This window comes from Marmota monax, unplaced genomic scaffold (assembly GCF_021218885.2).
Source record: "Marmota monax isolate L192 unplaced genomic scaffold, Marmota_monax_Labrador192_F-V1.1 WCK01_AAM20220418_F8-fsc00238, whole genome shotgun sequence".
NCBI classification, from domain to species: Eukaryota; Metazoa; Chordata; class Mammalia; order Rodentia; family Sciuridae; genus Marmota; species Marmota monax.
This window is the reverse complement of record NW_026693175.1, coordinates 706,478-727,121: the sequence shown is the minus strand read 5'-3', so window position 1 is coordinate 727,121 and position 20,644 is coordinate 706,478. Positions and strand designations below refer to the sequence as shown.

Genomic DNA, 20,644 nt, shown 5'->3' with positions numbered 1-20,644 from the left:
GACAGGAGGCTCACAGGACGGAAGCCTGGTCCTCTGGCCCTCTGGGACTGTCACCCCTGCCTTGTGCCTCCTCTGTCTCTGGATCCTCTCTGAGTACAAAAGTGCGTGTGTGTCTGTGTGTGTGTGTGTGTGTGTGTGTGTAAGACCGTCTGGGCTACCCACTGTCTCTTCTAGGTCTCCACTGGGGACCTTCTGGAGCCAAGATGGGCAAGGCCAGCCCTCACAGCCCCACTGCACTCAGGGGCCTGCATCCTGCTCCAGGGCCATGGGGCTGCTTCTAGGATGTCCTCAGACAGGGCTGAGGGCTGTGAGCGAAGGAAAAGAGCCCCAAGAAGAGGCTGGGCAGGCAGCAGGCCAGAAGCAGGAACACCAGGCTCCTGGGGACTGTGGTCTTGGTTCTGAGTCTTTGCTCAGCACTTCTGGCCTCCCTTGGCCCTAGTTTCCAGGTCTCTCCCCCTGGATTCCTTCTGGAGGAAAAATGTGCATACCTCTCTCTTCCATTCAGACTCCCCTCCCCTCCTGGGCCTTAATTTCTTCGTCTCAACCCGAGAAGCCAGGGCAAGGCAGTGAGGAGCGCCCTGGAGTGGGTCCTCTCAATTGTTGGAAGAATGTCCGCTCCTATGAGCCCTCTCCTCGCCTAGGCATTGGGGGCCTTGGACTGTGTGGTGGCTTCCGCTTGTCTCTGATCTGCCCTCCTGACCTCCAGGCCTGTGTGGGGGCAGGGCCTGCCTTTTACACCTCTGGCTTATCAATTAGTCCAGAACAACGTGCGGAGGGGGCACTTCTCCCCACAGGGCACCCAGGAGGGCAAACTGGTGGGCTGAGCAGCAAGGGGCTGGGGCTTAAGGAGCAGAGGGGGCACCTCAGTGCAGACCTGCAGCCTAGCTCAGGCCATGCTCTCTTCCGCCCTCAAGCGCCCTAGTCACAGAGGGACCCCACTTCCTGAACTGCTGTCCTCTCCCGCCGGGAGGCCGCAGCCTCGCTCCTTGAAAGGCGCCCCCTGACACCCTGACCTCAGTTTCTCCGGCCTTGGAAGTCAGACAAATTCAGAGCTCAGCAACAACAGGTCCGAGTCCTGTGTCCTCACAGGGGGCAGCCCCTCCAGGGCTGCGGACCCTGCAAAACCGCCGGGAGGGGGGGACGCAGGGTCTGGCTGTACCGAGGCCCAACCGAAGGGGCCAATGTCCCAAGGTGGACAGACCCGCGGGTGGTCGCGCCATCAGCCCGGCCTCGTACTGGCGCCCCGCCAGAACCTGCGGGCCCGCGGTAACGTCGCCGCCGACCGAGTCGGGGCGCCGTGCGGGAGAGGCTGGGGTGGCGGGCCGTGGCCCCCGCGCGGTCAGAGCCCTGCCACAGCCCTCCGCCCGTTGTGCGCGCGAGCAGTCAAGGCGGAGAGTCAGGGCGCCTCGCGGTCGCATCTTGGGGGCATCGGCGGGTCCTCCCTCCGCGCCTGCCCGGCCTCTTCGCCCTGCGGCTCGCTGCGGCCCAGGCCCTGGCTGTCCGAGGCCAGCGGAGGGCGGGGACGCGGCGCGTGCGGAGGGGCGCGGGCACGGCCGCGGGAGCTCGCTCCGCAGGGCCGCGCTTTGTTCTGCGGAGCTCGCGAGGCGCGCGCAGGGGCGGTCGCGGCACTTCCGCACGGGGCGTCCCGGGCGGCGCGCCAGGGCCCGGAGCCCCGCCCCCGTCCCCGTCCCGCCTGTCCATCAGAGCCGAGCTGTCCGGGCTCCCCGCGCTGGTCCCCGGGGACACGCGGTGGTTAATGAACTCCACTCTCTGCTTGACAGGCAGCCCTCAGTCTCCTTCCCTTCCTCACCCCGCAGCCACAGCAAAACAAAACGAAAATACAACCGGCCTGACCTTGCTCTTCCCTGGCACTGCCCATTTAAGGCCAAAAGCCCCATGCAGTAGAGACCTGGCTGTCCCTTGCTGATGTAGCCTAGCCCACCGCACCTCTGCCCATCCCGTCCAGTCTGTCCTGTGACACTCAGGGACCATGGAGCCTCTTGGGCACCATCTCAGTGTCTCTTAGCAGGTTCCAGAATTAATTCGACAAGCTGGTTGTGTCAGATTACACACCAGTAACCCCAGGGACACGAGGCAGAGGCAGGAGGATCCCAAGTTCAAGGCCAGCTTGGATTTAGCAAGACCTTGCCTCTAAATAAAAAATAAAAAGGGCCAGGTATGAAATGAAATTAAACCCCTATCTCTCACACTGCACAAAAATCAACTCAAAGTGGATCAAACACAGGCACTAGAACAAAGACCCTGCACCTAATATAAGAAAAAGTAGGCCCGAATCTTCATCATGTCAGCCTAGGATCTGACTTCCTTAATAAGACTCCTAAACTGCAAGAAGTAAAATCAAGACTCAATAAATGGGATGGATTCAAATTAAAAAGCTTCTTCTCAGCAAATGAAACAATAATGTGGGGAGAGAGCCTACAGATTGGGAGAAAATCTTTACCACATGCCCCTCCGAAAAAGCATTAATCTCTAGGATATATAAAGAACTCAAAAAAATACCAAAAAACCCAAATAAACCAGTCAATAAATGGGCTAAGGAACTGAACAGACACTTCATAGAAGAAATACAATCGACCAACAAATATACGAAAAAGTGTTCAACGTGCCTAGCAATTACAGAAATGCAAATCAAAACTACACTAAAATTTCATATCACTCCAGTCAGAACGGCAGCTATTAAGAATACAAACAACAATAAGTATGGGAGAGGATGTGGGCAAAAGGCACACTCATACACTGCTGGTGGGACTGCAAAATGGTGCAGCCACTATGGAAAGCAGTATGGAGATTCCTTGGAAAACTTGGAATGGAACCACCATTTGACCCAGCTGTCCCACTCCTTGGTTTATATCCAAAGGACTTAAAAACAGCATTCTAGAGAAATGCAGCCATGCCAATGTTTATAGCAGCTCAATTCACAATAGCTAAACTGTGGAACCAACCTAGATGCCCATCAGCAGATAGATGAATGGATAAAGAAAATGTGGCATATACACACAATGGAATATTACTCAACAATAAAAGAGAATAAAATCATGGCATTTGCAGGTAAATGGATGGAGTTGGAGAATATAATGTTAAGTGAAGTTAGCCAATCCCAAAAAACCAAATGCCGAATGTTTTCTCTTATATAAGGAGGCCAATTCGTAGTGGGGTTGGGAGGGGGAGCATGGGAAGATTAGACGAACTCTAGCTAGGGCAGAGGGGTGGGAAGGGAAGGGAGGGGGCAAGGGATGTAAAATCCACGATGAAATGAGGTGGACACCATTACCCTAAGTACATGTATGAAGACACAAATGGTGTAAATATACTTTGTATACAACCAGAGATATGAAAAATTATGCTCTATATGTGTAATATGAATGGTATTGCATTCTACAGCCATATATAACAAATTAGAATAAAAAAAAATAAAAAAAAACCCTACACTAATATTCCATCTCACTCCAGTCAGAATAGCAATCAAGAATACCATCAACAATAAATGTTGGTGAGGATGTAGGTAAAAAAAGTACACTCATACATTGCTAGTGGGACTGCAAATTGGTATAACTACTATGGAAAGCAGTAGGGTGATTCCTTAGAAATCTTGGAATGGAACCACCATTTGACCCAGCTGTCCCACTCCTCAGTTTATACCCCAAATCAGCATACTACATTAATTCAGCCAAGCCAATGTTTATAGCAGCTCAATTCACAATAGCTAAATTATGGAACCAACCTAGGTGTCTTTCAATAGATGAATGGATAAAGAAAATGTGGTATATATATAAAATGGAATATTACTCAGATTTAAAGAAGAATGAAATTATGGCATTTGCCAGTAAATGGGTGGAGTTGGAGAATATCATGCAAAGTGAAATAAGTCAATCCCCAAAAACCAAGGACCAAATATTTTCTTTAATGTTAATTCACAATAAGGGGGGGGGGGCACTAGAGAAGAATAGCGTTACCTTAGATTAGGTGGAAGGAAGTGATGGGAGGGGATGTGGGGATAGGAAGGATAGTAGAAAGAAAAGACATTATTGCTTTATGTATATATGTGACAGCATGACCACTGTGATTCTGCAACATGTACATTCAGAAAATTTCTCATTTTGTATATATTAAACATTATATAGATATATATATATATAAATTCTCATTTCACATATTATATCGCATCTATGTATATCAAAGTGCATAAATGCATTCTACTGTCATGTATAACTAATTAAAACAAATTTTTTACAAAAGCCAGGTATGTAGCTCAGTGGTAGAGTGCCCCTGGGTTCAATCCCCAGTACAAAATAATTCATCCAGCAAATGTTTATTGAGAGGGTACTAAGTGCAGGGTGACCTAGGCCCTTCACAAAGGTGCTATGTCCCCAAGAGAATGTGAGGGGATTCCTTTTGCTGTCCCAGCAGTGCTGTGAGGTGGCTCACAGCTTCCTTGTGGCTCAGCTTCCCTGAGGAGGTCACCCTCTTGGAGCCACCATCCTGCCTCCCCCTAGGATACCTCAAGTGGCCTAGTTCACAGGGCAGACGCTGCCATGCTTGCCCTGGATGTGCTGCAGGGAGGGATGGTGGCAGCCTCTTCCTCCCTCTAGCCAACCTTTGTCAGTGCCTCTTATCTGTGTCCTGCAGGGACCATATGTTGGAGATGGGGAAGAGACCCGAAGGCATCTTGGGTGGTGGGGGTCTAGGGGAACACTGTGGGCCGGGGAGGTGGGTATGTGTATGATCCACTGTAGACTTAGGGCTTGGTGGGGAACAGCAGGCAGGTGAGCTCCCGGCCACCGCTGTGTCTGTCCACCAGAGGCAGCGGGTGCTTTGCATAGTGCTGGACCATGGCCACCACAGAGGGGAAGAGCTGCGGAGGGAGGCAGGGCGTCCATGAGTCCCTGAGCTCTGTGCTGCCAGTAGCTTCTTGAGGCAGCTGTGGCCGCCCAGGGGGCATGTTGACACCTCTCCAGGTATTTTTCCTTCCCGTGTGGCCCCTGAAGCTCCACTGTCATTTTGCAGCCCAGTCCCGACAAGCCTCTGTGACTTCCCTGTGCCTGCACCCATGGGCTCCCAGTGGCCAGACTAAGAGAAACCACTGGCGGCCTGCCTCTGCCTGGTCCTTGGTATGGGGAGCCCAGCGGTGGGTAGCTGCCTCTGGTCTGCACCCCTGCAAACACTGGGTGCAAAGTTGCATCCTGGGCGCAAGTTGGCATGGGTCAGCTCCTGGGACTCTGCCCTCTGCCCACAGGACTCAGGACAGGCACAAAGCCCCACACTGTGCAGACTGAGTCCCGGCAAGAGGGGCAGGCCTCTTCCCAAAGTGCCAGGCATCTCTGAGGAAGGTTGGACCTGGGCTGCTGTCATTTTTACCCACCCCAGGAAAATGTGAATTGTGGGTTCCCCTGGCACGTGCTCTTGGCTAGGCCTCGGCGGGCACTGTGCTCTGTCCCCTGGCCCAGACGCCCTGCCTCCTCCAGCTCACCTCCTCATGGCTCTTGCCCTCCCGGCCCAGAGCGTAGTGGCCCCCGCCCTCCAGCTGCCGGATGGGAATGTTGAACACCCGGCCTCGGAGGAGCACCGCCAGCGTGAGAGGCTGAGAGCGGTGAGGCCCTGAGCTGGGGCGCACTGTGTAGGCCCCGTCCTGTGGAGAGAATTCAGCCATGGGCCTTGTCTTCAACTGCCCACCGCAGCCCTAACTCAGGAGGGCCAGAACCATCTGGTCTCCTGCTCCTGTCTGCTCAGCCAGCCACAGCCTGTGAGCAGAAGGGATTCTGGAGAAGGCCAGGGACCTGCAGCTGCCCACCTTTTGGAAGCGAAGCAGGGCCCTCTCAACAGCAAGCCGGTCACAGTTCCCTGCATACCATGGCTGGCCCAGCAGGCTGCCATCCTGCATGCACACACACAGCCACTCAGAGACGTGTGGGCACTGGATGGCATGGGGGGTGCAGAAGATGCTGGGGCTGACATGTCTCAGCCCCAGACTGAGCCCCACATGCAGAGCCAAGCGCCAGTGCCTGCTGCACAGCTGGGCACCACACGCATGCTCAATACTGTCCCACCCAGAGGGCGCTGCACACATGTGCTCAGTGAGTGATCTTGGTGGAGCAGCTGCCTTGCCCAGGAGGGCTCCAGGAGAGGTCTGCTCCCTGCTGGCCTCCACCCCAGTCAGCTGCCAGCCCCTCTCACCTGGGCAGCGGAGGTGCTCCTGGGGGGCCCTCTGGAGGGAAGAGACAATCTCCTTCCTGCTGGAAAAAGCCACTATAGAGCTGGGGCTGGGAGGGGGTTGGGCAAAGGCAGCTTCTGAGCACAACTTCAGGTGTGAGGGCAGGAGCAGGAGTGGGAGGAGTCCTGAGGCCCACCGCAGGGCACCCCGTGCTCCCCTGTGGGTAGGTCTGTGCCCTGTTAGGACCTACCAGCCAGCCCTTGTGTAAGTCCCAATTGAGGAGGGATCTTGGGTTCCCCACTTGGCGTAGATCCTGGAAAATGCCCAAGAGTCCGCTCAGGGCTGATCTCAGCAAAGTGGGGCCTTCACGGCTGGGGGAGTCTTAGAAGTGGGAACGAGTCTCCAGGGGTGGGAGGGAGTCTGGGCCTACAAAGCCTGGGGCCTTGGGGTCTGCTGGTTTGTGCCCCAACATGATGTACTCACCTTTGGAGGTGGCGTCTGCTGCTCCCTGGGACAGTAGAGGTCTGGTTAGCCTGCCCCTCTCCTGAAGTCTTCCTGCTCCTCCCTCCCAACACTCACACCCCCCTTGACCACTAGCCTCCTACCTTCCGAGATTCCTGGGGGGTTATGGTAGGCCTGCAGGGAGCAGGTTGGGGACAGAACTCAGGTCTTTATCATGTCATGAGTAGCACCCCAGTAAACCCAGCCTCCCAACTGCTCCTGTCACCCCTGCCAGCAACCCCAGGACACTGCATCAGGTCTGGGGGAGCCTGAATTGGTGCCCCCTTGCTCGCTCTCAGGCATGTGCCTGTGTATCTGGTGGGGCACTCACCTGGGCACCACAGGTGTCACTGGCAGAGGGACTGGGGGCAGCAGAACTTGAGAGCTCAGAGTCTGAGTCAAGGCCGGAACTGAAACAGAGAGGGCAGGCTGGGCTTGGATGGGCAGCAGCCCGGGAAATCCAGGCGGTGGGTCAGGGAGGAGCTGCAACAGCTGCAGGGTCTGCGGCTTCTCTGCAGTGGGGCTTTCTGGGAGTCCTTCCAATCTGAGGGCAAGGCTTGCCTGGCTGCAGGGCTGAGAGATCCACCCAGACCTTGCTCTAGCGGGGTGGGGTCACCTCCCGGTAGAAACAGAGTGGGTCAGCCTGGGCCAAGAAGCAAAGAGATTTGTGGTGTCTGAGGGTAACTGTGTGTTGGGGGGTGGGGAGAAGATGGGGCAGGAGAGGGAGCCTGCTGGGGACAGCTGGATGCAGCAGGACTAGATGGTCTGGGGAAAAGGAGCAGCACCTGGGTCAGGCTCACACTCCAGGTAGATGTCCTCCTCAGGTTTCTTCACAAGGCTTGACACCTAGGGTAGGGAGGGGTGTAGGTGGCCAGCCCTGGGGGTTCACTTCAGGAGGAGAGGGCCTCTGACCTAAGCAGTGGGGCGGGGCAGAGAAGGAAGCAGTAATGGGGGAGGCTCGGGCACCTCACTCTCTTCTCACCAAGTGGCCTTTTCTAGAAATTAGCTTGAGTGGTCAAAAGTGCTCCTCTGCCTGGGAGGGGCATCCTGTAAGCCCCTCCCCTTCAGAGACAGCACAGGAAGTGCAGGTGCTGGGAGGCCCTCAGGACAGCAATCCCACACCTGCCAGGGGCCTGAGGCACGGGCCTTTCCACTAGTTTCAGGGATCTTTCCTGGCCCTCCCAGGACCACCCACCCAAGTGGATTTCCAGCCAGAACCCTAGAATGGAGGTGGAGATAGGGCAGCTCACCACTCTGGCAGGTGCACCCCACTCTGCATGGAAAAAGAGAGAACCAGAGGGGAGAGGGTGAGAACCCTGGGAGATCTCTGCAGAGGGTCTTCAGAGCCAGCTTCAAAGCCCCAGGGAAAGCCATGCTCTACCCAACCCTGTGGGTGTCCAGCTTGCCCTCCCCACCCATTTGCCAGGCATGGCTCCAGATGACTTTGGGCTGGTCCAAAAAACAAAGCCACTCTCAAGGTCAGGAGGGTTTAGCAACCAGTGAGCACAGTAGAAGGGAATGTGCTGGCCTTGAGCAGGAGAAGGTCACCCTGCAAGGCCTCTTCTTTCCTGAGGTCCCTCCCTGTCCTGACCTCCCAGGGTTCTGGATCAACAGACCTCAGGGCAATGGACCATAGGGTCTAGTCTGTGGACAGCGGTGGCAATGGTTACAGGCAGAACCAGAATGCCCTTTATAGGGACTGGCTCCAGATGTCTCAGTAGAAGGCCCTCAAGACTGACCACTTCATTGTGGGGTGTCCCTCACCTGACCCAGAGATCACTCCAGGTGCAGACAGGGCTACTGCCTACCTAGACTCCCTACCTCTGGGGATTGGCAGGTAGAAAGGAGGGGCAGCTGAGAAGGTGATGAGCCAGCTCAATTCTACTCCGTGGGGGGGCGAGGACTCCCTTCCCAGGATGCAGCCAGGAAAGAGAGGACTCCCCTTACCTCGCCTCCCAAAGTCAGGTGCCTGCTTCGAGGCCACCTGCAGGTTCGCTGCTGCCTTCAGCTGTGGGGACAATGGGGCTCGTGAGGGAGGAGGGAGGAGGGACTGAGGCATGGGCAGGCAGGGATGGACTGCCTGGATGGCCAGTGTAACATCCCTGCAGCCTTAAAAACCGCCACCAGACACAAGAAGAAAGGTATTAAGGGACCACACTTGGTTTTGCCTCTCCTCTGTGGCCACTCCCTCCCTGGTTTTTATTCCACTTTTACATGCAGAATGAAAGTGGTAGCTTTCAAATCCATAACCCAGATGGAATTCGGAGTGGGGGCTGGCAGTGACCAGCAGCTGAGAGAGGGCTGATTCACTCCCTGAGTAGGGTCCTCAGGCCCAGGGTCCAGGAGGGCCACGGAGCTGGCTCCTGTCCCAGCTTGGGCAAGCTGTGGGAGCAGGAGCGCGTGTCCTGCTGAAGCGATGGGCACAGGAAGGGACCAGGGGCGGGACGACGGCGACCCACGTTATGGGCTCTGTCTTCAGAGCTTGGCCCCTGCATTTCAGAGGCCTCTAGTGCAAACGTGGGCGAGCCTGCCGACGAGGTGCCGCGCGTACTCACCGGGACACGCGGGCCGGGGGAGGCGCGCGCGGGGAAAGAGGCGCCTGCGGGGAGGCCGCTCGCCGGGGCAGGCCGAGGCCGGGGCGGTGGCTTGGAAGGGCCCCCAGGGCCGGGGCGATCTGTAAAAGACCCCCGCTTGTGGGCGGGCTTCCTCCGCAGGGCCGGGGCTTCCTCCGCCGGCCCCCGGCCTCGGTTCTCCCCCGCCCCCGCCCGCTCCCTTCCCTCATTGGCTGCGCGCATCCCCGTCGCCATGGCAACCAGAAGGCCAGCTTCCCTGGCCCGCCGCTGAAGCCCGCGGTGGGAGGCCAGCGCAGGGTGCACTGCGGGCTGGGGGGGACTCGGCCCCCAGGGCGCGGCCGGGGTCCCAGCCTCCTGCGGCCGCCTCGGTCACGCGCTCGCTCTCTCCCTCCCGCCTCCCCTCTCCGTTCCTCCAGCCCCTGCGCCTGGCCCGGAGGCCCCGCAGCCAGGGCGGCTCCCCTCTGTGCCTGCGCAGGCCGGGAGAAAAGGCAAGGCCTCAGGGTCTTCCCTTGTGGGCGCCTCCCGCCTCCACTTGCCGGCCCTCACCCAGGTACAGGGAGTCCTCCTCCGCTCCAGGACGGGTCGCAGGGGCCAGATTGAGAGGCAGAGCTTCACAGGGGGGCAGCTCATACTTGTCCTCCTCATCGTCCTCTTCTCGGGCCTTTAGGAAGGGATGCTGGCCAGGGAAGAATGGAGTAGGTCCAGGACCCCAGTAGCTTCTGCCTGCTGTCCCCTGCCCCACCCCAGCCTCAGCAGCTGGACTTACCCTGTGTCTCCAGGTCTCTGGGGCAGACAGAGGAGAGGGACCCAGCACATCTTCTCTCCAAGCTGAGACATCTAACAGATAGATAGGCCTCACCTCCTCCCAGTCCACCCTCCTCTAGTAACCCACTCTCCATCCTTTTAACTAAAGGAATACAGCACCATGGCAGGGCAGAGCCATGAGGTCATTTTGAAGACCATGGGTGGGCATTTTGGAAACAAGGCTCCCAGCCACAGTCCCACATGGGCTGTCCTCTGTCCTTGTGCTGCAGATGTTGGCCAAGACAGGTGGGAGAGCTGGGTCCCAGTGACCGGTGTTGGGGGCCCTAGGGGACACCCTACTTGTGGGATCCCATCACTTACCCACACATCTGGGGGGTGGAAGGGGTGGCCCCAACCTGCAAGCAGACTGCAGTCAACTCTGCCCAGGGGGCTTTTGAGCTCCTGTCAGCTAGACTTAGCACTCTAGGACATTCTCGCACGTAACAGTGTGAGTGCCCTAGAGTTGTAGGACACCAAGGCCCTGGCACTAGGGCAGCAAGAGCAGGAGGCTGGGGACAGGGCCAGTGCCCTCAGGGTGAAAAGCTAGATGAGTTGGCCCCCGGGTAACAGAGGGTAGGAGTACAGGCAGGGTCCTTGGAGTGGGGTGACAGAGGGTGGGAGTACAGGTAGGGTCCTTGGAGTGGGGTAGACCCAGCACTGCTCCTGGGGCAGGTGCTTTGCAGAGGGTAGGGCAAAGTGGAAGCAAGGGAATGGAGAGCCCTCCCTGGTACTCACTGGGGCCTGCTGCTGCTGCTCCTACGCTCCTCCTGGAAAGAGCCAGAGGGAAGAGGCCGGGTAGTCAGCCTAGCAAGTGCCTCTCATGCCCTGGCCCCTAGCACGGACAGGCTTGTGTGCTGAGGCTACCCTGGGACCACCAACTCTCACCATGGCAGTCTGGAGGACCTCTACCTCCCTGGAACCCAGGATCTGTGACTGGTGGCCTGGGAACAGGGGCCTATTGTTCCCATTATTTGCATCTCCTAAGCACTGGGAAGGTGGGCCAGCTGTGGCCTACAACTCTAGTGGACTTCACCCAGGACACTCCCAGGGCCCACTCCCAGTCCCAGCTCTCCTCCCCAACATTTGTGGTCTCCAGTCTCTCTGCCCCTAGGAGCAGACCAAGCCAGACCAGGGCAGGCAGCCTTCCTTGGGCTCTGATCCATGTCCATGCCTCCTCTTCCTCTTGCTCTTCTTCTCATCCCCTGTTTTGCTTGGTTTTAAGCCAGTGCTGGGAATCTAACCCAGGGCCTCAGGGGTGCCAGGGAGAGCCAATTCACACAGCACCATCCCCAGCCTCACAGAGAATGATGCTTTAACTGGTAGTTCCAATTAAGAACGAGATGGCCCTTGCACATACTTCCCTGAGCCCTGGCTCCTGCTGCCCTTGGCTGGCGAGTGGTGATCAATGAGCCGAGAGATGAAGGCTAGTGAGGAGCTCAGAAATAGGCCCTGGGATTCAGTGTGACATCATCACTTTTTGATGGATGGGTTTATTCATTCAGTGGGTATTTATTGAACCTCTAGGTACTATTCCAGGAGGTGAAGATGCTGTAGAAAGATGAACAGCATTACGTCTGTATTTCCTTGTTGGATTCTCAAAATAATCTCATGACACAGGCACTAGTTTTATCTATACTTTTCAAAGAAGAGATTGGGTGTGTTAATCAGCTCAAACTTCCACAACAGAATGCCACAGACTGAGAGGCTTAGAATCTCTGCAGGTCACTGGGGTTGGTTCCTGGTTCTCTCCCTGTGTCCTCACAGACCTCTTATCTGTACACAGAACTATCTCCCACAGACAGCCATACTAAGAGTTAGGGCTTCAGCATGTTAGTGTGGGGACACAACTCAGTCTCTAACGCGGAGGCTCAGAGAAGCTGAAGGGCTTCCCCAAGGCCTGCAATCAGCGAGTGCTGAGGGGGGCTTCTTCCTGAGGTTTGCCTGGGTGCTGACCACCGCAGATCCTCCTCTAACATGGGATCTGAACCCTGATCCCCTGTGATGCCATTAGATTCTTTGGCACTTGTGGGCTTCCTTGAGAACCAAGTAAATTTTGGAATACTGACTTCTGAGAAGTGTTGAGATAAAGGGAGGGCAGGTCGGGTGTCTGACCATTTGAGCCACAAAATACACTATAATTGTGGATATGGGACCTTCTCAGGTCTGTAGCTTTCTTGCATTTTCTGCTTTGGTGATGACTGACCATTGGCACAAAGAAGAAATTGAGCCCAGGCACCTGTGCTTTTGGAGGGCATGAAGCTGGGGCACTGAGGAGAGAGCCTGGGGCTGGAGCTAGCCATGGCCTTAAGAGGAGACCAGGTGAGTCATGGGACCAGCATTTCAGAAGCCATGAAGAGCTGGGTGCCGTGGCACATGCCTGAGATCCCAGGGACTGGGGAGGCTGAGGCAAAGGATCGCAAGTTTGAGGCCAGCCTGGGTAATTTAGCAAGGCCCACGGTAACTTAGGAAGACCTTGTCTCAAAATAGAAAATTAAAAGGGCTGGGGATGTGGCTCAGTGGTAACCCGGTTCAATCTGTAATACAAAAAAATAAAAAATAAATAAAAGCCATGCAGAGTCACTGGGGTGGTTTAACAGGGAACCCTAGTGGTGCAGGAAAAATGACAACAAAAAAGAACAAGAGTCAAGCCAGGAGCTGGGCAGGTGGCACACGCCTGTAATACCAGTAGCCAGGGAGGCTAAGGCAGGAGGATTGTGAGCTCAAAGCCAGCCTCAGCAATGTATGGTGAGGGGCTGAGCAACTCAGTGAGACCCCGTCTCTAAATAAAATATAAAATAGGGCTGGGGATGGGGTTCAGTGGTCGAGTGCCCTTGGGTTCAATCCCCAGTAACAACCACCAAAAAAACGAGAGTCAAGCTAGGCACACAGGTCCACTCCTGTCCTTCCCTCCTAGCTAGCTGACTGTAAGGCAGGGGCAACTTCCCTCACCCACAGAGACCTCCTATGGGATTAGAGACCACAAACCAGAGCGCAAAGAAGGTTCTGGACACACCCCACCATTAAACCCCAGTAGAGCCCTTCCCAGACTCCCCGCCCTCACCCCAGCGGTCTCTTCCCTCTGCCTGAGGTTTGCATAGGCAAATGCCATGGCCTGGGTGGAGGCTGCAGCCCAAGCCATCTGGGCAGGCCACCACCAGCACGAACCTGGGAGCAGGCAGGAGGGTGCTCGGCGACCCCCAGCCCTGCAGAACCTTGCTGTTTACTGTCACACAGGCCAATTTGGACACCTCCTCCTCATCTCTGGCACAGGTGCTTTGCTAAGCCACAGACATTCCCTCTGGAGGAGTCCCTAGAAACATTTGTAGAAACTCACACTGTGAAGGTTTACTGTCACACGCTCTGGCAGCACCCAGAACCATTTTATGGTTCTTCCAGAGCACAAGGTGATTCTCAGATTTTTCAGAGCCCAGCTTCCAATGTCCAGTGAGAGCAGGCCACAGTGTATAGGAGCGTCTAAATCCACCTTAGAAAACCAGCAGCCAGCGGGGTGCATGCACTCATCTGTAATCCCGGCCACCCAGTGGCTAAGGTAGCAGGACCTCAAGTTTGAGGCCAGTCTTGGCAATTTAGCTAGACACTGTCTCAAACTAAAAAGGGCTGGGGATGCAGCTCAGCCACAGAGCACTTGCTGAGCACATGTGAGACCCTGGGTTTGGTCCCTCTACTGCAAAACAAAATAAAATGGTGGTGAGGGGGGCCTGGGGCTGGGGCTCAGGGGCAGAGCGCTTGCCTAGCACATGTGAGGCTCAGGGTTCGATTCTCAACACCACATAAAAATAAATAAAGGTGTTGTGTCCATCGACAACTAAAAAAAAAAAAAAAAGGTGGGGGTGGGGGTGGATAGAGCCATTTAGAGCAGTGTTTTTTCCATTTGTCTGATCATAAGAATTGTGGAGGGGGTTGTCAAAAATCAATCGGTTCTGGCCAGGTGTTATGATGCTCACCTGTGACCCCAACAACTCTGGAGGCTGAGGCATGAAAAGCACAAGTTCTAGGTCAGCCTCAAAACTTAGCAACTGCTCTAAGCTCAACTACCCCCAACCCCTGCCCTCCACCCAGGACCCCCAGCACATTTGTTTGTCATAAGTTATTTCCACCCACACTAGCCAGAGCTGGTTAAGAACTCTAACCTAGAGAGGAAACCAGAGCATCAGTGGGGTCACACCAAATGGCTGCCAAGAAGCCACAGGGGGAGCCCCAGTGTGGGTGCCCCCAGGAAGGAGGGACCAAGAGGACCCAGAGTCATGGCCATAGCTTTACTCTTAGACCCTTGGAATTTTTTAAATGACAATAATATTATTGATAATAATAAGCTAGGTGCAGTGGTGCACGCCTGTAATCCTGGCAGCCCAGAAGGCTGAGACAGGAGAGTTTAAGGCTGGCCTTAGTAATTTAGCAAAATCCTAAGCAACTTAGTAAGACTTTGCCTCAAAATAAAAATGGCTGGGGATGTGGCTCAGTGGTTAAGTGTCCCTGGGTTCAACCCCCAGTTCAGAAATAATAATTATATATATTTATATATAAAATATGGGGGTATATAAAAAAGAAGGGAGAAAGATGACCAGGATTTCTGATATGAAGAAGCAAGGGGGCCACTGTGCCAGGGGAAGCCGGCCCTGGAGAGGGATGCCGGGCTGAGGTGGGTCCTATAGCCAGGTTCTGCTCCACCAGGGAAACTCAGGGAAGGAGGAACCCTGCAGTGCGCTGGAAGGGCCAGGACTGTCCTCCTGGGGTGGGAAGGGGAGGCACGGGGTTTCCATCTGGTGGAAGGAGGCACCTTTGAACCTGAGCTTGAGCCTTCACCAGGAGAGGCCTGGGGGGGGGGACAGGGAGAGGAGGGTGAGGGTGGGGAGAAGGCGGAGGGCAAGGGGCACTGAGTGCTGGGGTATCTTCAGCAGAGAGATGGCCAAGTCCGGGGCCAGCGCGCCCCTGGTGGAAGCCCACTGAGCTCTGTGTGCTTGGGTTCAAGTTGCCACCAGGGACAACCCAGAAGGGAGCCGTGTGCACCAGGGACAGAGGATGGCCGGGACAACCTGCTGGCAGAGGGCCCTCTCTCCACTCCTGCGCCCTCCCGAGGTGGCTTTCAGTGGCAGCAGTGAGTCAGCTTGCCCTGGTGACACCCATGATGGGGGGAGGAGGGCTGCTAGATGGGGTCTCTGCCCCGCCCCCCGTGCATGATCCTCTACTGCTGCCGTGTCAGAGGCTTGTATCAGACCCTCCCTCCTCTCCCCTGAAAGTGGACGGAAGGCCATGTTTTCCCCAAGCGTGGGTTCCTGGCTTGGGTCAGGGCTGGGGCGAGAGGTGATTCGGGCTTTTCTGGCCTCTAGAGCAAGGTGCAGGAGCAGCTGGCACCACCCTGCTCCCTCTGACCCATTGGCCTGCCCTGTTCGGTTCTAGAACCTTTGTTCCCAGCAGGTGTGGCAGTGTCCCTTGTGGCTCCTTGAATGAGGATCACATGCTTCTTGTCTTTTGTGTTTTTGAGACAGGGCCTTGCCATGTGGTCCAAGAGGGCCTGGGACTCTCAACTCTCCTGCCTGGCGACCCCCAGCCTCCCTCCTATCCACCAGGCCCCACCTGCTTCTGCAGCCCCTGCCTCCATGTTTCCCGGGACTCAGGCACACCCGCCTTCTCTCTGGACCCGTGGGCCTGGGGTGGCCATTCTGCATCCTTGGACTTGAGGAAATTTCAGTTGGCAGAAAGAAAGGGCTCTGTTCAGTTCTCAGAGAGCAGACCGCAGGTGGCATTCTTGATATACAACGGAACACCATCAGGCGAAAAAAAAGAAGAAAGACTCTTCATAAGTAAGTTGCACTTCAAAACATTTCACACACAGAGACCCCCGTCCCCCAAAGGCAATGCCTGTGCCCCGAGGACCGTCCCTTCCTCTCCCTCCGGGAGCCCAGCCCTCTGCCCTCCAGGGCAGCTCCTCCTTCCAGGCATCCCCATAGCTTCCTGAGCTAACTTTTAGCTTGTTCCCTTTGCCCACTCTCATATTCTGCCCAGCAGGAGGCAGAGGCCCCTTCAGGAAGCCTGGCCATGCTGGGGGAGATGGAATGTCACGTGGCTTCTGTGGGCCTGCCCTGCCCATTCCCCCTCTGCCTGCAGGCCACAGCTGAGGGGCCTTTCCTCGGTGTGGTCCCACACCATGGCAGACCCCCAGGGCTCCAACAGAAACCTCCATGCTTGCTCCAGAGCCAGCCTGTGGGGGCCCTTCTCCAGGATAAGTAGGCAGTCACCCTGCCTGTCAGATTCACTACTAGATCACACCCTGGGAGTCACTCTGCACCATGTTCAGCCAGAGGAGCGAGAAGTTTTGCTCCATTTGTGTACAATGTGTCAAAATGCCCTGTCTTGTTCCTTTCTTGCCCATATCACCAGTCCCAGGCCTGGCACAGGCCCTGAGGCCTATTCTGTTTATCTGCTGAGCACAGCCCCTCTCAGGTGCAGGCACATCCTTATCTGACCACCCCACCCTCTGGGTCCTCTCTGTCTACCTGCCAGAGGGGACTGTTCTCCCCTGACCTTCCCAAACACCCTTCTGCTCTCCCCCCGCTGCTGAAAGCTCCATCCTTGTCCCCGATGCCAGTCCAGTACCCAGGACACAGTTTTGAGAAAAAGGAAAAAGCTTTGTTGTTTTGCTAGCAAAGGAGACACAGGGCACTCCTGTCTCAGAGGCTGTGATCCTGCCATCAGCAAGAACTGGGGGCTGTTAAAGAGGTGACTCAAAGGCTGCATTCCCTGTGCTCTCTGTTGTAGTTAATTTGGGAGATGGTCATTTCTGAGATGTTCTGGTGCCATCCCCAAAGTCTGGAGGACTTCTTTCCTATGGTGGGTGTGTGCTCAGGGACAGATACCTCTGCCTAGGATGGGCCAAAAAGGTGATCCTGTCTCCCCTGAGATTAGGGAGGGGGAGAGTTTAGGGAGGAGCAGGGAGAGAAAGAAACAGTGTCCACTTTAAAAACCAGTTGCAGTGGTAGAGCAGCAGGGCCACATTCAAAGCCTGAAGTGGACACTGCTACTCCCCCAGGGTTCTCCCTGTGCACAGCAGCCTCCTCCTCCTGCTGGGAGCTGCCTTCCAGATCTCCTGCCCTGCCTGTCCTTGTTTCTTTTTCCCTAGACTGGCAAGGGGAGGGGACTAGGAAAACTGGCTGAACTTCCACCTTCCCTTAGGAGGGGCTGGACACAGGCTCAGGATGTGTCTCCATCCCCACATCCTTCCTTTACCAGCAAAAGAGCTGACGGAAGAGGAGATGCACTCCAGGCGTCCGATCAAAGCCATTAAATTACAATGGGAGTGGTGGCCAAGCCTGTAATCCCAGTGGCTCAGGAGGCTGAGACAGGAGGGTCACGAGTTCAGTCAGCCTTAGCAATGGCAAGGCACTAAGTAACTCAGTCTCTAAATAAAATACAAAATAGGGCTGGGGATGTGGCTCAGTGGCTGAGTGCCTCTGAGTTCAGTCCCCAGTGCCAAAAAAAAAAAAAAAAACCCATTAAATTATGAACACAGGGCCAAAGCCACAGTCCCCTCACCCTGTCCCACGTCGCTACAGAATTAAGCAGGTGTTCCATGGGAAAGGGCGACCCCTGGTGGTAAGGAGACGCATGGTGGCCTGTTCCCTCAGTCCCAGGACCCGGAGGATGACCGATGGGACCAGGCCTTATTATCAGAGAAAGTAAGTAGGGAAAAGCCCCTGAGGGGAAAGAACCCAGGTTTTGCTGCTCTTCGCCCTTCTCCACGTTCTCTGATGACCTAATAGCACCGCTCTGTGACGTCAACTGCAGTCTGCTGGGCAGATCAGGAGGAAGCAGGAACAGGCTGTCAGTGGCTTCTGAGCTATTGCAAGCCACACAGGAGCTTATGATTCAGGAATTTGGGGCTAAGCCGAATAAGGAAGCTCTCATTCCAATATGATTCCAGGCCTGTCATGTCCTGCAGGCCAGCTGTGCACCCTCAGCGCCTGCAATCAGGGTCTCCCTGTAGCCACAGAGCTTCACAGTGCTGAAGGCTGAGTGCCAGCCAGGGACCAGGGCCTGTGCTGACTCAAGACTGGAGGAAGCCGGCGCAGGGGTGCATGCCTGCGGTCCAGCTGCTGGGGAGGCTGAGGTGGGAGGAAGACCCGAGGAATGAGCACCTCCAAATCACACGAAAACCCTTCCCTGGTCAAATGCCTTTTAGACACTTGTAAGTGTGCACGCACGCGCATCTGCAGGGCCGGGGAGTGAATCCAAGGCCTCCTGCATGCCGGACCAGTGCTCAACCACTCAGCCACCTCAGGCCTGATGTTGACTTTTCTAAATGAGAGGTGGTTTTTTTGTCTTTTTCTTTTTGTACCAGAGATTGGACCCAGAAGCACTCAACTACTAAGTCTCATCCCCAGCCCTTTTTATTTTTTGTTTTGAGACAGGGGCTCATTAAGTTGCTGAGGCTGGCTTTGAACTTGGATCTTCCTGCCTCAGCCTCCTGGGATTACAGGGGTGTACCAATGTGCCTGGCACAATCTAAAAAATTTCTTCATAGGGGCTAGGGATGTGGCTCAAGCGGTAGCACGCCCGCCTGGCATGCGTGCCGCCCAGGTTCGATCCTCAGCACCACATACAAAGATGTTGTGTCTGCCGAAAAAAACTAAAATAAAAAAAAAAAAAAATTTCTTCACCTCACTGTGTTTTACTTGAAAACTGCATTTGATTTAAGTTGGGACATTTTTAGAAAAAATTTGTAACAATGCTTGAGGAAAATAATAGCCCTGCCAGGTGGCCCACGCCTATGATCCCAGCGGCTTGGGAGGCTAAGGCCGGAGGATCCGGAATTTAAGCCAGCCTCAGAAAAAGCGAGGCACTAAGCAACTCAGTGAGAACCTGTCTCTGAATAAAATACAAAATAGGACAGGGGTGTAGCTCAGTGGTTTAGTGCCCCTGAGTTCAATCCCTGGTACCAAAAAAACAAACAACAAAACCCCCCACAAAAACCACAACAAAAAAGTTGAGAAGAATAAATAAAATTTCTGCTTAATTCATTTTCTATGCCAGAAAATATTTTTTCTCATAGTGAGAGAATGGATTCTTTTTAAATAAATATTTTTTAGTTGTAGTTGACACAAAATACCTTTATTTTATCTATTTATTTGTGGTGCAGAGGATCAAACCTAGCGCCTTCTGTGTGCTAGGTGAGCGCTCCACTGTTGAGCCACAACCCCAGCCCTCCCCCCTCCCCATGAACTTTTAAAAAAAATGTGTTCTAATTAGTTATACATGACAGCAGAATGTATTTGGACACATTGTACACAAATGGAGCACAGCTTCTCCTTCCTCTGCCTGTACATGGTGCAGGCACTCCAATAGGGCAATCAGACATGAAAATATGGTAATAATGTCTCTTTCTACTGTCCTTTCCATCCTCACAGCCTCACCCCTCCCCTCACTCCTCTTGACACAACTAAACTTCTTTCATTCTTCCCTATCCCCTGCTCCCCTTATTGATTAGCATTCAACTTTTGGTTTGGGGTGATTGGCTTATTTCACTTAGCATGATATTCTCTAGTTCCATCCATTTACCTGCAAATACCATAATTTCATTCTTCCTTAAGGCTGAGTAATACTCCATTCAGCATATGTACCACATTTTCTTTATCCATTCACCTGTTGAAAGGCAGCTAGGTTGATCCCACAGTTTAGCTATTGTGAACTGAGCTGCTAAAATATTGATGCAGCTGTGTCACTATAGTATGCTGATGTTAAGTCCTTTGGTATAAATCAAGGAGTGGGATAGCTGGGTCAAACGGTGGTTCCATTTGAGTTTTCTTATGTATGAGAAAACTCAGTAAGGGACTGAGTCAGTGCTGCCCCCAAGTTTCTAGGTATCCATCTGTGGTTTCTAGGGGCAGAAGGCTACTTATGAAAGGATGGTTTTTCAGCTGGGTATGGTGGCACATGCCTGTAATCCCAGGGATTGGAGGACGGTGAGGCAGAAGGGTTGTAAGGCCAAAGGATTGTAAATTCGAGGCCAGGTCAGCCTCAGCAATTTAGCAAGATACTTTCTCAAAATACAAAAGGCTGTGGGTGTAGCTCAGGGATAAAGCGTCCCTGGAATCAATCCCCAGCACTCTGGTTAAAAAAAAACAAAAACAAAAACAAAAACCAGAAAGATTCAGAAAAATGTCTTCTAGAACCTTCCAAGTAGAAATGGGCATGCTTACTGACCACTTGTCCAGTCAGTATGAACGCTTTCCCTTCTACCAAGAGAATCTGGACAATCTATCTGCTTTGAACCCGTCTGGAGCAGTTTGCGATTGTTCCTAAAGTAAATGGAGTATTTCTAGGGAGTAACAGGTCTCCCCATAACTACATAGGACTGACCGCTCGCTGGCATTTCAGGGCCACGGTTAACCTTCATGAGCTTCTACCTTCATGGGCTTTGACCATCAGGCAGGTAGCAGTTATGTGCCCAGATCAGGAAGTGTAAAAGCTGAAAATGGGTTGTGTTCCTAGCCACTGCGGTGTCACTGCTCCTGATACAGGTGTAACCTGAGCCCCATCTGGGAGCCAGAAATCAGATAAGAGGCCTCCCGAGGGTGCAGGG

At 54.4% G+C, this 20,644-nt stretch overlaps 1 protein-coding gene across 1 annotated transcript; it reads right to left on the bottom strand.

Moving 5' to 3' along the window:
• Window positions 1-4,314: 4,314 nt before the first annotated feature.
• On the bottom strand, window positions 4,315-10,376 carry Sh2d6 (SH2 domain containing 6). The gene is made up of 14 exons (XM_058583033.1): window positions 10,369-10,376; window positions 9,790-10,121; window positions 9,226-9,344; window positions 8,618-8,678; window positions 7,921-7,943; window positions 7,456-7,516; window positions 7,002-7,080; window positions 6,775-6,805; window positions 6,653-6,677; window positions 6,420-6,482; window positions 6,193-6,251; window positions 5,810-5,893; window positions 5,489-5,647; window positions 4,315-4,873 (listed from the first exon to the last, which is right to left on the bottom strand). Exons 1-14 carry the CDS (start codon window positions 10,374-10,376, stop codon window positions 4,757-4,759), a joined length of 1,221 nt encoding a protein of 406 aa, XP_058439016.1. The 3' UTR covers window positions 4,315-4,756.
• Window positions 10,377-20,644: the final 10,268 nt, after the last annotated feature.

Bases quoted from the DNA above. Each gene is read 5' to 3' on its own strand.
- Sh2d6 (XM_058583033.1), bottom strand. The intron at 7,517-7,920 runs GTGAGCTGCCCT...TCCCTACCCTAG, and splicing joins GGGGTGCACCTGCCAGAGTG to GTGTCAAGCCTTGTGAAGAA. The intron at 5,894-6,192 runs GTGAGAGGGGCT...GTGTGCATGCAG, and splicing joins GGAGCACCTCCGCTGCCCAG to GATGGCAGCCTGCTGGGCCA.